We start from the raw sequence: 15225 nt of genomic DNA on the forward strand, positions 1-15225 counted from the left end.
TCTCTGGCTTTTAACCAAAGAATATTGCTGACAACAAATATGTGATGTTTTTAGCCCTGGCTTGGTGCCCTGCAATTTAATTCATCTCTGACACTAAATACCTAAATAGTCCTCAATCCCACAGTTTCAACAGTCAGTCCCACAACATCACCCCCACTTTAGATGTCACTTGAGGGGCCCAGCTCTCCCGTACTGTTCTGATCAACCAGCTACAAATAAGATGGTTCCTTTGACCTTCTGGGGTTTGATAAGTTGCTAGAACGACTTCAGGGATGTTATGGAAATTTTATCCCAAAGATATAACCAGTTATCAATCTAATATCCAGCCTTTCTCCTTCTCCTCAAGAATGCAGAGGAGAAGGCCCAAAAGCTCTAGGTTGCTTAACACAGTTTGGTCTTTCTGGAGACCAACCTCTGCCTGAAACCATTGAGAGTACCATCAGGTGTTTCCTCGTTTGAGGCTCTTTCCGCCCACCAAGGCACAAGAAGTTTAGAAGCTCTGTGCCAGGAACCTGGGTCAAAAGCAAAATATTAGAACAAAAGATTATGTTATTGCCTGTTACATTTCAAGAAACAAAAATTTTAAGAACTCTGTTAGGAATCAGGGACAAAAATCACAATCAAAACATGTGTATATTATATATCTTATATATTATAACCAAATACATAATGTACTACATATTTTATGCCACACCATCTAATACAAAAAATTATTCTCAAATGAAAAAAAAACTTTAAAATCTTGAACCTTGATTTTAACGTGGAAGTTTCTCTAGCCTTAAAACAATTGTTTTCTTTCCAAACCTTACTTTTCTCCCTTTTTCTATGTAGCAGACAATACGAAACACCCCTTGAAGGCAACTTAGTTAATCAAGACATCATGCTAAAACGGCAAGAAGAAGAAATGATGCAACTTCAAGCCAGAATGGCCCTCAGACAGTCTCGGTTGAGCCTGTACCCAGGAGACACAATCAAAGCTTCCATGCTTGACATCACCAGAGATCCATTAAGAGAGATTGCCTTAGAAACAGCCATGACCCAAAGAAAACTGAGGGTAATTTGATTTTCAGGTTATGACATCTATAATTGCTCTCACTGGGAGCTGTTGAATAAAAAAATGCCTTACATGTGCTAAAGTTACAAATTCCATGTTAGTTTACAGTAGGATTGGATACCTTGTTGATTAATATTTTAAAAATACTTAGCTGTCTCCATTCTCTGAAGTTTTTTTTAATATTAAGTAATGTATTATCCCATAAATTGAGATTTGAAATGGAAAGTTCAAGGTTTGTTCAGTAGCTCAAGAATGTTATCAAATTCATTCCACCTTTCTGGTCTGCCATTTTCAGAATTTTGGCAAAAACTTGCTTTTATAGTTGAAAAATGCCTACATTCACACCAGACATCACAAAAAGTTGTCACATTACAATATCCAAAGACAGGAAGACATTAATCTGTGTCTTGTAACTTGCAGGGAATAGTATTACAGGGATATTCTACTAGTTGGGCTGTATTTTGCCTTCAACATATAACCTTGAATATATTTTTACTAATGTAAGTTCAAAATGAATGTAGTTGCCTCTTGTAAAATACCTTGAATATTTTACAACTCCTGTATTATTGTAACGATTACAAAGTACTCCATTAGATGACTCTTCTATGTACTCTAAGTTTTTTAATCAGTTTATAATTAGTATTTAGCATGTTCCTCATTGTTGATCTTGCTGTTGTTGCTGAAAACAGTGGTTTGATGAGCATCCGAAAGCCATTTGCAGGTAACTTCCTCCAACAGAATGACCAAGTCAATGTCACAGAGCTTTTAAGACATTGGACACATATTTCCTTTAAAAAAAAAAAGCCTACTAACATTCAAAAACTTAGTATGTTTCTGCTGCTCATGGTTGTATCACCATACTTTTACCTATTCTGAAAATTATCACCTGTTTCTATGCTCACATACTTGTAATGTTACCTTAAAATGGTTGTTCAAAATCCAGTAGATAATAGTAAACTTGTTATAACCAAGAATGAATTTCATTTTTTTCTTTTTGGTACCGTACTTTGGAAGTATATTGCTCTATTTTGGTTTTAGACTGAGTGTATTGCTTTAAATTATATTAACACTTTTTTTGTGCTCTGAGGTTGATAGGATTCAAACTTCTTGTTACTGTTCTAAGGAGAAGGAAGGTAATATTGTATGGTGAAAATTGCATTACACTCCCAGCTGGAAGACATGAATTGTATTCCTGAAAAGGGATGCTAGTATTCGGAAAAATAACCTCAAAATTGAATTCATTTTCTCTCCCAAAGGTTACATTTTTTAAGTTTTTCCACTCTTTTCCTTTTGGTCCAGACACATTTTAGCTTGTTCATACGCTGGTTGATTTTTGTTAGATTCTGTGTGTCTTGTGATAAGCTTTTTTCCCTACTTTATTTTCATTCTCATTTAAAATCTGTTGTATCGGTTCACTGACTACCAACAAACCCTTAATGTTAAACTTTTAGTTAAATGATACCTATCACGTGTTCTATACTTGGTTAGTTGGATAGAATTCCCACTACAGACAGCTAGACAAGCTGCACAAGCAAATGCAGGTGCCAACAAAAACAAAACCTCCGTAACCTAGTAATCCAAATAGACACACACACACGCCTGTCTCTGGTGTCAAGATCACCCTTGTGTTCATTTAATGTTTTACCCATGATCTTTCAGTCTGTGGTCAATCCTACTCCAACTCAGAGTCCAACTTGTTTTCAGTTATCTCCTAAACCAGTTTTCCTTACTTGGCTCTCAGTCCTGAATATACGAGAGGAAATCAGGGAGGGAGAAAAATCATTTGAGAAGCAGTAAATACAGACTACAGACTTCTTTGCCTATCTCTGGAGTCCTTCGCCCCACAGTTTCCTGAGATACTTATGACTTATTCTATCATAAACTACATGAAATCTATATTATGTCTGCTGTCACTCAACAAAACGAAAAAGGCACAGGGTCTCATCATTTCAAAAACATGATTCCTTATGTGTCTGTAGATTTTTTTAGGCAATAAGAAGATGCCTTTTAACTATAACTCATTTTAAATTGATGATCATCCTCTGAAACCATGATAATCTCTTCAGTCATTCCACACAGTAGTGTTAAGCCTACTTTTTAATGAGCTGGGAACCTCATGTATTGCTTAAATAATTTAAGCTTCTTCATTTTTGTGAGGGCATGAGCCTATCTGGAGACAAAACAATGAAAACCCTGAAAGACAATATCAGATAAGACATATGCTTGGTATTACTGGTAGAAAGCAAAGATGAAAGGAAGTTTCTTTTAAAACTTAGTTCAAGATCTGTTTCATTCCCGTTTTCAAAAAATCCCCATGTTTTCTTTATTGAAGGTTTCTGCATTTGTTTTAGGTGACCTGGCTATTAACTGTAACTTCATATGTAATTCATTACAATTATATTATTTTCCTCTCATGGCACATCTAGAATAAAATTATTCTGTTTCTACTTATGTGATCTTTCAGAATTTCTTTGGCCCCGAATTTGTGAAAATGACAATTGAACCATATGTATGTTTGGATTTGCCACGTTCTATCCTTGTAAGTAATAAAAACCAATTTGTGTCACTCTTGGGAAATAGTTCAGGAATGTTATTTTTAAAAACCAGTAAAAACTCTTACAATGCTTACTTTAATAAAGGCCTTTTTTTCTCCTTTGTAGACCAAGAAAGGGAAGAATGAGGACAACAGAAGAAAAGTAAACATAATGCTTTTGAGTGGGCAGAGACTGGAACTAACCTGTGATACGAAAACTATATGTAAAGATGTGTTTGATATGGTTGTGGCTCATATCGGCTTAGTGGAGCACCATTTGTTCGCTTTAGCTACCCTTAAAGGTACCAAAACATTTTAAATTCAGAGTAGGCTATGGAAATTTTACTTCTGTGCCTGTCATCATCATCATCTTCTTTTTAAAGATTTATTTTGCTTATTTGTAAAACAGAGTTACAGATAGAGACAGAGATCTTCCATCACCTGTTTCATTCTCCAAATGGCCACAAAAGCCAGGGCTGGAGCAAGCCAAAGCCAGGATCCTGGAATTCCATCCAGGTCTCCCACATGAATGGCAGAGGTACAAGGAGTTGGGCCATTTTCTGCTGCCTTTAAAAGCACATTAAGAAGAAAATGGATCAGAAGTGGAGCAGCTGGGGCTTGAATCAGAACCAGTGTGACACAATAGCATCCATTGCCACAGCAACAGCTTAACATGTTGTGCTATAAAGCCAGCCCCTCTGTACCTGTTTTCATGTCTGACCTCATTTGGGAAAATTGAACAAATAAGTACTGAGGAGTCAAAGTGAGTTAGGAATGCTCTTCCTTCTCCCTACCATGTACACTGTTTTTATAGCTATGTTTATTAGACATTTTCTATATCTGACAGTAAAGGTTTATCTTTGGGTATGATTATATCAAAGTAACCTTCAATTATTCTATTTTAGGGACTATTTACATGTTAACTACATATATATGCATTCACTGTAGAAATTAGTATTTGAGTATGATTCTAAATATGTAACCGGACTTGTATCTGAATTTCAATGCCAGTTTCTTTTGCCTATAATTCTAAAGGCATGAAATATCACTTTTAAAAGTTACTGGTTGATGATTGAAATAGAGTCATTTCCCATATTTAATACATTCTGTTCTCTGAGCTCCATGATGTTTACAACTATACCCACCTCAGAGCAACCCCAGTGGAAGCCTCTCTATTGGAGTTGTGATAGCTTTCAGAGGCTCTTGAAAGGTGACTTTATCTCTTTAAATATTCAATATACTTCAACATGTCAGATTCCTACTTAGCTCGAAATTTAATTTTTAAGTTTTAGACAACAAAACACCATAACTGATAATTGAAAGATAAAATGAGTCTTGAAAGTCTACAAAATTATGACCATATCTTTGTTATTTCAAAATAAATGTTTTCTTCAATATAACTCTTTAAATTATTTTTTAAAGATTTATTTATTTTTATGTGAAAGGCTGATTTACAAAGGGGAGACAGAGAAAGATCTTTCATCTACTAGCTCACTCCCCAAATGGCCACAACGGCTAGAGCTGAATTGCTCCAAGCCAGGAGCCAAGTGCTTCTTCCAGGTCTCCCATATGGGTACCGAGGCCCAAAAACTTGGGCCATCCTCTACTGCTTTCCCAGGCCATAAGCAGGGAGTTGAAGGGAAAGTGGAGTGGCCAGGACATAAACCAGCGCCCGCAAGGATTGTTGGCTTTGACAGGTGGAAGACTGGCTTGTTGAGCCACAGTGCCAGCCCCATTTCATTAAAGTCTTATACCTTAAAAGCAAATAACTCATTTTGTACAATAGTCTAATAAATACTCAATTAGTACCTACCAATGTTCTATTATTTCACTATTTCTATTTTTAGACTTATCAGTTAATACTATCTACAAGATATTCAACCAATCATAATTTCTATTTAAATTGCATCTGGTTTCCTAAATATTCTAGAGACAATATTCCATTAAGTGATCATGTAATTTGGAGAGAGTCGATAATAGTTCAATGATTGCATTATTAAATAAAAATATATGAATGATTTTCATACTTATCATATCTTGCCACACAATTCAATAGTAGTAACAGCTAATTGTTTTAGTGCATATAATTATTATGTGTTTCATCAAGTGTTTTATACCCATTATATCATTTAAGTGTTACAACAGTTTCATAAAACAGGAATTAACAATATGTCAATTAGGCACACACAAAAAAAGTTGATATCTAGACAGAAAAGATGGTTTTCAATGTTGTATAGATGATGCGTGAGATGGCCAGGAATTAAATCAGGTCTGTCCTCAGTGCCCTACTCTGGAAAGCATGAACAGCATTGCTTCCTGGCTTTGTTCAAGGCCTTCATGCTTCCTGCCATCCTTCCCTCGCAGTCTGGTTTTACCTTCATATAATACTGTTTTATGTTGTCTGACCAAAAAACAAAAGAAGAAACCAGAAAGGAACATTCGAAGTGTTTTGTGTGATGTTTTTCTCATTTTGTTTTAGATAATGAGTATTTTTTTGTTGATCCTGAGTTAAAATTAACCAAAGTGGCCCCAGATGGATGGAAAGAAGAACCTAAGAAAAAGAGCAAGGCTGCTATTAATTTCACTTTATTTTTCCGCATTAAATTTTTCATGGATGATATTAGTCTAATACAGTGAGTACACAAGAATTTCTCCTTTATTCTTTTTGGTCTTCCCACCCTTCTCACTAGTTTACTAATATTGAATTGCTTGATTCTGATCAACAACAATGGCTTTATTATAAAATAAACACATCAGTTCCCTCTTCTCCATGAGCCACATTCTGTCACAATCTGGAAATATTGAGTAAAAGATTTCAGAAATAAACAGTTTTAAAATACACGCTATTTTGATTTGCAAACAAATCTTGTGCCATCCTGCTTTGTCCTGTCCTGGATACAAATTATCCTTTCGTCCAGCACATTTCTGATGTATTTGCCACCATCCATCAGTCACACAGTAACTCTCCAAGTTGGCAGTTCAACTGTACTATCATGTCATGATGTCTGTGTTCCAGTAACCCCTATTTACTTAACTGTGGCCCCCAAGGCGCAAGAGTAGTGATGCTGGCAATTTGGATATGCCAAAGAGAGAGTGTAAAATGTTTTCCTATAAATAAAAAAGTGAAAGTTCTTGACTTTAAGGGGAAAGCAAAAGCATATGTTAAAATTCTTAATATCCACAGTAAGTAATTGTTGTTAGTCTCTTGTTGTGCCTAATTTATAATGTAATCTATTGAAGTTATATATGTATAGGAAAAAACATAGTACATACAGGGTTTGTTACCATCCTTGCTTTCAAAGATCCAGTGAGGTTCTTGCAGCATGCTGCCTGCAAATAAAAGGGGATCACTGTATTTCCTTCAAGTTAGGATGTTGCGCTTTTGTACCCTAAACCAATAAGGAACCTTAGATGTGGCACAGTAAGTTAAGCTTCTGCCTACAATGCCAACACCCCATAAGGGAACACTAGTTTGAGTCCCAGATCTGCTGTAGCTCCCTGCTAATGTCTCTGACAAAGCAGCAGATGGTCCAAGCAGTTGGACCCTTGTCACCCACATGGGAGACCAAGTAGAGTTTCTGGCTCCAGCCTTCATCCTGACCCTCCCTGGCATGAATGGAGTTCCTGGTTCTTGTCATTGGCCAAGCCCAGCCCCCACCACTGCAGCCATTTGGGAAGTAGATCAATGAGTGGAAGCTCTCTTCCTCTGTCTCACTACCTCTCTCTGTGTTACTCTGCCTCTGAAATAAATAAAATAAATCTTGAGCTTAATGATAACCCATCTTGGAAACTATATTCATATGTCAATAATAAAAATCACCCCAAAATTCAAATCAGAAGCCTAGATGTTTCTGTGCATGTTTATATATTTTTTTTCAGACATACTCTGACATGTCATCAGTATTACCTTCAGCTGAGAAAAGATATTTTAGAGGAGAGGGTGCACTGTGATGATGAGACTTCCCTGTTGTTGGCATCCCTGGCCCTCCAGGCTGAGTACGGAGATTATCAACCAGAGGTAGGATTTCTTTTTTCTCCAGAACCACTTTTATATTGATGATCTTTTACTTGGTATAATTAAGGTATAAGCTTATTTAAGGTATGTGACGTTTAGAACTGAAGGATTTTGAGACTGATGTTGTGCTTCAAAATGACCAAACTCCTCATATACATTGGGTTTATAAAATCGTGTGGTGTGGCTTTTTTTCCTTTGAAATCTATTTGGAACTGGTATTGTCAAGTAGTCAAACAGCCGCTTGCGACACCCAGGTCCCACATTGGAGTGCCTGAGTTTGAGTGCTGCCTGCACTTCCCATCCAACTTCATATTAATACTGCCTGGGAGGCAGCACATAAAGTCTCAAATACCTGGGTTCCTACCACCCACACGGGAGATCTGGATAGAGTTTCAGGCTCCTGGTGTCACCCTGTCCCAGTACCAGCTGTTGTGAGCCCTTAAGGAGTGAACCAGCTGACAGAAGATATTGCTCTGTAGTTGTGCCTCGCCACCCTCCTACCCTCGCTGCTCTGTTTTCAAAGAAACAAAACTTACCTTTTCTTCTCCCAAGTTCTAACTAGCAGAGACTAGACATGAGGCTATTAGGCAAATATGGATTAGAGATATCTTCTTCCTTCTGCACAGATCCACCCAGTGATGGGCTTAGAACCCAGCAGAGTTCACCGCCTGCAGAATTCGCTTTATCATAATCCTAAACACAGACAGCCCTGGAGGATGCAAGAGACTGTAGCACTGCAGCACCATCCTTCAGGCCGATCCTGAACTATAGTGAATTGAGACTCTTGAATGTCACTCTGCTCTACCTTGCCAATCAGATGGGTTATCCTAACTCATGAAAGAGATAAACTGAAACATTTCTTTTTAAACTCATTCTTCAGAAAGGGAAGTTGAAATATAAGTATTTCCTCTGTTGGCCAAGGCAAGACCTTTGAAATTGGAGAAAGGTCACTCCAATAAAGGACAAAAGGAATTCTAACCAAAACCTTCTCCTGTCTAGGTTCATGGAGCATCTTATTTTAGACTGGAACATTATTTGCCTGCCAGAGTAATGGAGAAACTTGATTTGTCCTATGTTAAAGAAGAGTTGCCGAAACTGCATCATACATATGGGGGAGCATCTGAGAAGGAGACAGAATTAGAGTTTTTGAAGGTAAGCATCCAAAATTATAAATGATTATATATTTTTTAAATAAGCAGTGTTGGGAGGATTGGGTGTTTGGCACAGTGGTTCTGATACCATTGGGACATACATGTGCCAAGCTGTGTATCTCCACTAGAGATTCCAATTCCTATCCCATAGTGCCTGAGTTTGAGTCTTGCCTCTGGTTCCTCATTCCAACTTTCCACTGATGTACACCCTGGGCAGTGACTCAAGTACTTGGGTCCCTACAACCCACAAGGGGTACTCAGATGGTGTTCTTGGCTCCTGGCTTTGGCTGGACCCAGCTACCCACTGTTGCAGGCATTTAGGGAATAAACCAGTACCAACTAAAACAAAAATGTTCCCTTGTGTCACTTTCCTCTCAATCCTCTCTCCAACCACTAGCTCCTGGCAACTACCACTTTGCTTCCTATCGCCACAGTTTAGTGTTTTCTTAAATTTCGTATAAATAATTGCGTGATCTTTTGAATTTTTTTCTGAATAATATTCTTGCAATTCAGCATTCTATGGTATCTATCAGTAGTTTGCTTTTTAATTGCTAAGTCATTTTCCTTTGTACAAATGTCGACCAGTTTCCTTTTTCTTTTTGTTTGCTGACAAACTGTGATTGTGCAAGGGAATGTCAGGTTATTTGCTTCATCATTCATGACTTCTTTATTGATACGTCTGATAAAAATTTTATCCAATTTCTTATTTTCTGATAACTACATATTCTCTGTGGATGGCAGACATAATTCTTTTATCAGTTAAATACATGTTTTATTTGTATTTATCTCCCGGCCTATGAATTCCCTGTTTTCTTACATCAACTTTTAATGAGTAGGGTTTATTCAATTGATTGATGTTTTCTTTTATGATGAATACTTTGCCTATCAATACACATTCTCCTGTGTTTTTGTCCTTTTAAAAATATATGTTTATTTATTTGAAAGGTAGAGTTATGGGTTGGGGAAGTAGATTCTAGCAGGAGATCCCCTATTCACTAGTTCACTCCCAAACAGCCACAACAGCTGGGAGTGGGCCAGGCTGCAGCCAGGAGCCTACAACTTCTTCAGGTTTCCCACATGGGTGGCAAAGGGTCAAATACCATCATCCACTGCTTCCCAGGGGTATTAGCAGGATGCCAGATTGGAAGTGGAGTGGCCAGAGCTAATTTGGGATGTCAGCATTGCAAGAGGCAGCTTAACATGGTTATCACAATACCAAATTACCCCTATTACACTAGTTTCTAATGTTAATAAAGTTTCAAATGATCAACTTTTTCTTTTCTATGGCTTTTGCTTTCTTAAATCCCTTCTAAGAAATCTTTGCTTAACCCCAAGTCAAAAATATTTTCTAAGTTTGGTAAAAATAGCTTATGTATTTAAGTTAAAGATTCATTTTCACATATCAAGTAAAGTTTGAGACTCATTCTTTTTGTATCTGCATGTCAAGTTTTCCAGCAACATCGGTTGAACATTTTCCACATTAAGCTGTATTACTACTATTTCTATATTTTTGTCACCTTTTGCCAAAGTGTGTTACTGCGACATTGTTTTGTTCCATTAGGTGTGCCAAAGACTGACAGAATATGGAGTTCATTTTCATCGGATACACCCTGAGAAAAAGTCACAAACAGGAATACTCCTTGGAATCTGTGCTAAAGGTGTCCTTGTGTTTGAAGTTCATAATGGAGTTCGCACATTGGTCCTTCGCTTTCCGTGGAGGGAAACCAAGAAGATTTCTTTTTCTGTATGTCCATTTAACCTCTTTTCATTTTAATTTTTGATGGCATTAGCAATTACCAGTGTAATATAGTAAACTGAGTTGCTTTAAGTAAACTTTAGACCTCACATTTAGCAGGGTTAGCATGACTTAATACTGTAGAACTTTTCCTTCTGAGTTGCAGGAAGTATTGTTGCAATTTTGTTTGTTCCTGATTGTCTCAGAAGGTAATTTTGAAAAGAGTGTTATATATTTCTAGCTGGTTATAGGCCCAATTAACTTTAGTTAAATTACAACCAAGTTGAATTCTCTGTTAATTCAGAGCTTATTCTAATGTTGTAACTTCTCACATGGAAAACTCCCTCTAATGTTTAAAGAGGAATAATTATCTTAACTCCAGCCAACCTTGTTTCTCTAAATAGTAAATCTCTCAAAGAAACAGTTATTTGATTCCTTTCAGAGGTCTGGAAATTTACTAAAGGTATGAACTTGTCCCATGACTTTCTGCAATTAATTATGTTTTATTCTTTACTCTCTATAAGTAAAGTTAGAAAATGATTTTTAGAAAATAAGGAAGATAGTGAGATATAAAGACATATTTTAATTTTGGACATGGTTGGAGTATTTGAACATTTAAGTGCCTTTGGCAAACCCCAGATGAATACAAAATATGTTCAATTGTTTGTTTTCCTAATAGTATTCAGGGACTACTGACCATTAGTTGATATTTGAACTACAAGAAAATACAGTTTTGTTAGAATGATACTCATAAGATATTGAAATCCCCTATAAATAATGTTCAAGTTAGGAACCTTTGAAATCAGTTCTAGACCTAGTGGTTAATTGGTTGATTTCCTGCAAAACTCAGAAGTATCATTAAGATTACCAGATAATAATACAGTCCCAGGAAATCCCAGACTATTTTATCTTCCCGAGATTGTGAAGGCCATGAAATTACCTGGGTTTAATTTACCATTCAACAGTAAAAATGCTGGTGTCTGAGGGAAACCTAAACTACAGATTTTATTGGGACCAGTTTTGAAAAGGCACAGGCCAAAATACTATACAGAATTCAGCTCCATAGTCATTCACCAAGCTACCACACCAGCCCCAATATGTAGAACTTGCTGTGAGCCAGCCGTGATTGGCTTTTTTTTTTTTTGACATTTCAATTTTAGTTTATATACAGGACCGGCTGCTATATACCTTAAAATGGCTATAAGGTACCATTCAGCTGTCTCGTGTCTATTTCATTTTAGTATTTAGCCATTTGTTGTGTTGAAGTATAATTTTGCTGATCTTGGCAGATTTTAGGATAATCTAGACTGGCTTGTAACTCTAACAAGACATTTGTCGACAATTAAGGTGCAGAACTTTTTTGTTTGTTTGTTTGTTTGGGGGGGTGTGCAGGAAAATCCTCAACACCATGGTGAGGAGTGACTAATCTTTGTGTCCCACCCAGCGAGGCATGAGCCAATCCATGCCAGTTCTTTCCTGTCAGATTCCAAGCTCTACTTTTTGTTGTTTGTCTATTTATTTTAGGTTTTTTTAGCTTGTATGATTGTTTGTTTGCTATGAGGGGTTTTCGGAGCGATCCCGATGGTCATTGAGAGGGAGAGTCGGGGTCCAGAGGTGGAGCCAGGCTCGGACCAGAGAAAGCTCTCCTCCCTGGTCCCGAAGGACATTTATTGTTCTTCTGTTTCTGAGGACCGCTCAGGGCTTCTGGTTGTCTTTCCGATGACGTTGGTTTCTGCACGGTAGCGTTTGGACTTTTCCATCCCCTGCGGAAGCTCCGGTTGGGGGTGGGTGACCTCAGAGTACTCGGCCTCCGAGGGCATCCAATTCCCTGTGGCCTCCTTGGCAGTTGGGGTATAGTCCTTGTTGCTCGTATTAATAGTTTGTGGTGAAGGTCTGGGAGTCTTCATGGTTGGGAGCCAAGCTTCCTCCTTACCACCTGCTCCACTCTGGAGTGCCCCCCTGCTCCACGCACATGACCACCTGTTAGGTTGTCAGGATCGCACCCGATTCCCCCCTCATGCATTGGTATAGTAGTTTTACTGTTGTTTAGTGCCGCTTTGAGTCTGTTGTCTATGAATTACCAGATTTGATCTTGATAGGCTATATTATACTTTTTCCTCACTCTTTTTATGGTCCTGAAAGACTTCCCTGCACTCCCCCCCACTCGTGATTGGCTTTTTTTAAAGATCTGCTGTAAGAGAGAATAGGTCTATTCCCCTGCAGACTCTTTTGTGCAAGTAATAGTACTTGTTTATCCTGAAGTTCTTTCTCCTCCATAACCTTCATTTTTTATCACCAACCTCAAAGGAGATGGAAGAAGTCATGCATCCTTTTCATCTCTCACAACTGAGTTCCCTTCAGCACCTGACTTGTCCAGCCCATCAGTTAACACTTTGAGACTATCAAATATTTTTCTGATGTGTTTCAGACACATGTATCTGTCATAATTATTAAAGCATCTGTAACACTACTTTTCATATTTTGGACCTGTAACCTGTCCTTGGCCTTTTTGGTGGGTGTGTGACATCACCCTTGTCGTGCCTTTGGGGTTTAATACAGATAGCAATTCTGTAGGGTTTTTTTTTTAAGATTTATTTAATTTATTGGAAAGTCTGGTGTATAAACAGGAGGAGAGACAGATAAGAAGATGTTTCATCCACTGATTCACTCCCCAAATGACTGCAGTGGCTGGAGCTAAGTTGATCCAAAGCCAAGAGCCCAGAGCTTCTTCTGGGTCTCCCATGCGGGTCCAGGGTCTCAAGGCTTTGGGCCGTCCTCAACTGCTTTCCCAGGCCACAAGCAGGGAGCTGGATGGGAAGCAGGGCCACTGGGATTAGAACTGGTGCAGATACAAGATCCTAGCTTGTGGTTTTGACTCATAGACTAAGGAGATTTAGTTGTTCCTATTTAGACTACAATCAATTAAGCAGCTGTAGACTGTGACAGTCAGTGTCCGTGCAAATTACTGGTAGTGGTTAATGATATTTTAAGTAGTGGAAAATTTTTCCTATTTGAGGAGTTACTAGATAGACTGCTGACAATCAAGATACTAGTTTGGTGCTACTGTATCTTTTTTTTTAATTTTATTTTATTTGGGATTCCCCCCAAACCTCCTATCCCCCCGTTACAGATTTTCCCCACGTTGCTACAATAGTATAGTCGCTACTATATCGTGAACTCCTCTATAAGACTTGATGGTTTCCATTTTTTAACCTAACAGATTTGATCATGTAGATTTCATTAGCAATAATATTCATTTAGAATTAAATAATACTACTTTATTTCTTATATTTATATTTCTTGCATTTATTATTAGTACTGGTTGTAATATGATTTTTCATAAAGTAATTTTATGTAGGCCAGAAAAGTCAGCTTTGAAATTTCTCATACAGAGCTGGCGCTGTGCCTTGGCACAGTAATCCTCCACCTACTTGCTGGCATCCCATATGGGCACCAGCTTATGTCCTGGCTGCTCTGCTTCATTCCAGCTCCCTGCCTGTGTCCTGGAGAAGCAGCAGAGGGTGTGTTAAGTTCTTTGGCCACTGCAACCTTCTAGGAGACCTGGAGAAAACTGCTGCCTCTTGGCTTTGGATTGGCTCAGCTGTAGCTGTTGTGGCCGTTTGGAGAGAGTAGACCAGCACATAAGAGTTCTCATTCTCTCTGTCTCTCCTTCTCTTGCTATAAATCTGTCTCTCGGATAAAAAAATAAATAAATAGATAGAAGATAGAACAACTAATCGAACTTTGGGAAAAGTTTTCTAAATAAACAAAACCAGAAATAACGAAGAAAGCACCTGCATGATTAAAATTCAGATAATGCTTTATCATATCATTTGTGAGGCTACTGAATTTGCCTTTCTTGTGCCTATTTTTTGCAATGAAAGTGAAGACAGAAGACACAAAACAGAGAAACTTACTTGCACAATGCCGAGAGCAAGAGCAGAATCAAACCAGACTTCAACAGTCCTCCAGAGGCATGCCTAGATCCCCAGCACACTTAAGGCTGGTCTTTGTAGGCATGTGGGTCACCCACAAGCATCACCATATGGGTTGCAAATTTTGAGATGCTGTCTCATGTCAGAGATAGTCATTTTTCAAGAAACATCAGTTGCTTTGTTATTTTCCTGCATTTCAGAAATTGGCAAGAATTACTGATTCACTTCATTCCTCAATGCAACAGCAGTTATGTGACCTAGTACCCCTCCATTCCCACTTCATAACTTCCTGCAAGTTCTATCCCAGCCCTCATCCCACCAAAATATACTTGACTAAGCATAGTTCTTATGTATTAATTTTAAAAATGTTTGCTGAATTTCAATGTCTATACCCAGGAAAATAGAATACCTATAAGGGGGCTTCAAAAAATTGTCTACAAAACTAGAAGTAGAAGATAGTATGCACTTCCATGAACTTGAAATCCCCTGTATTTCTTTTCTTTTTTTTTTTCAAATAGTCTTGGTGTTTGTAAGCATCATGATAATTTCAAGATATCAGTCATTTCAATCATTGCCCTTGCTGATGACTGATACTTAATTTTTTAGGCTGCAGCTGTCAAAAGTGATAAAATTATTTCCTGAATTTTTTTGCAATTATACAGAAATGTATTTTCCATAGTTATACTAGAAATAAGTTCCCATGCCTAGTAATGGGAAATGTAAATAATATTTCTGTTTACTTTGTTTATACTATTTGGTCGTATAATAAAACATCCTAGGAAAGCATCTTAACAATGAATAA

At 37.7% G+C, this 15225-nt stretch overlaps 1 protein-coding gene across 1 annotated transcript in view; it reads left to right on the forward strand.

Moving 5' to 3' along the window:
* Positions 1 to 15225, forward strand: part of PTPN13 (protein tyrosine phosphatase non-receptor type 13) — a 188933-nt gene that overhangs the window by 110523 nt on the left and 63185 nt on the right. The window contains exons 10-16 of the mRNA XM_058667102.1: positions 832 to 1054; positions 3519 to 3593; positions 3715 to 3889; positions 6067 to 6220; positions 7467 to 7605; positions 8602 to 8754; positions 10315 to 10497. Coding sequence (XP_058523085.1) covers positions 832 to 1054; positions 3519 to 3593; positions 3715 to 3889; positions 6067 to 6220; positions 7467 to 7605; positions 8602 to 8754; positions 10315 to 10497 — 1102 coding nt within the window. The remainder of the gene's footprint in view (positions 1 to 831; positions 1055 to 3518; positions 3594 to 3714; positions 3890 to 6066; positions 6221 to 7466; positions 7606 to 8601; positions 8755 to 10314; positions 10498 to 15225) is intronic.

The sequence above is a fragment of the Ochotona princeps genome, chromosome 7 (assembly GCF_030435755.1).
Source record: "Ochotona princeps isolate mOchPri1 chromosome 7, mOchPri1.hap1, whole genome shotgun sequence".
NCBI lineage: Eukaryota > Metazoa > Chordata > Mammalia > Lagomorpha > Ochotonidae > Ochotona > Ochotona princeps.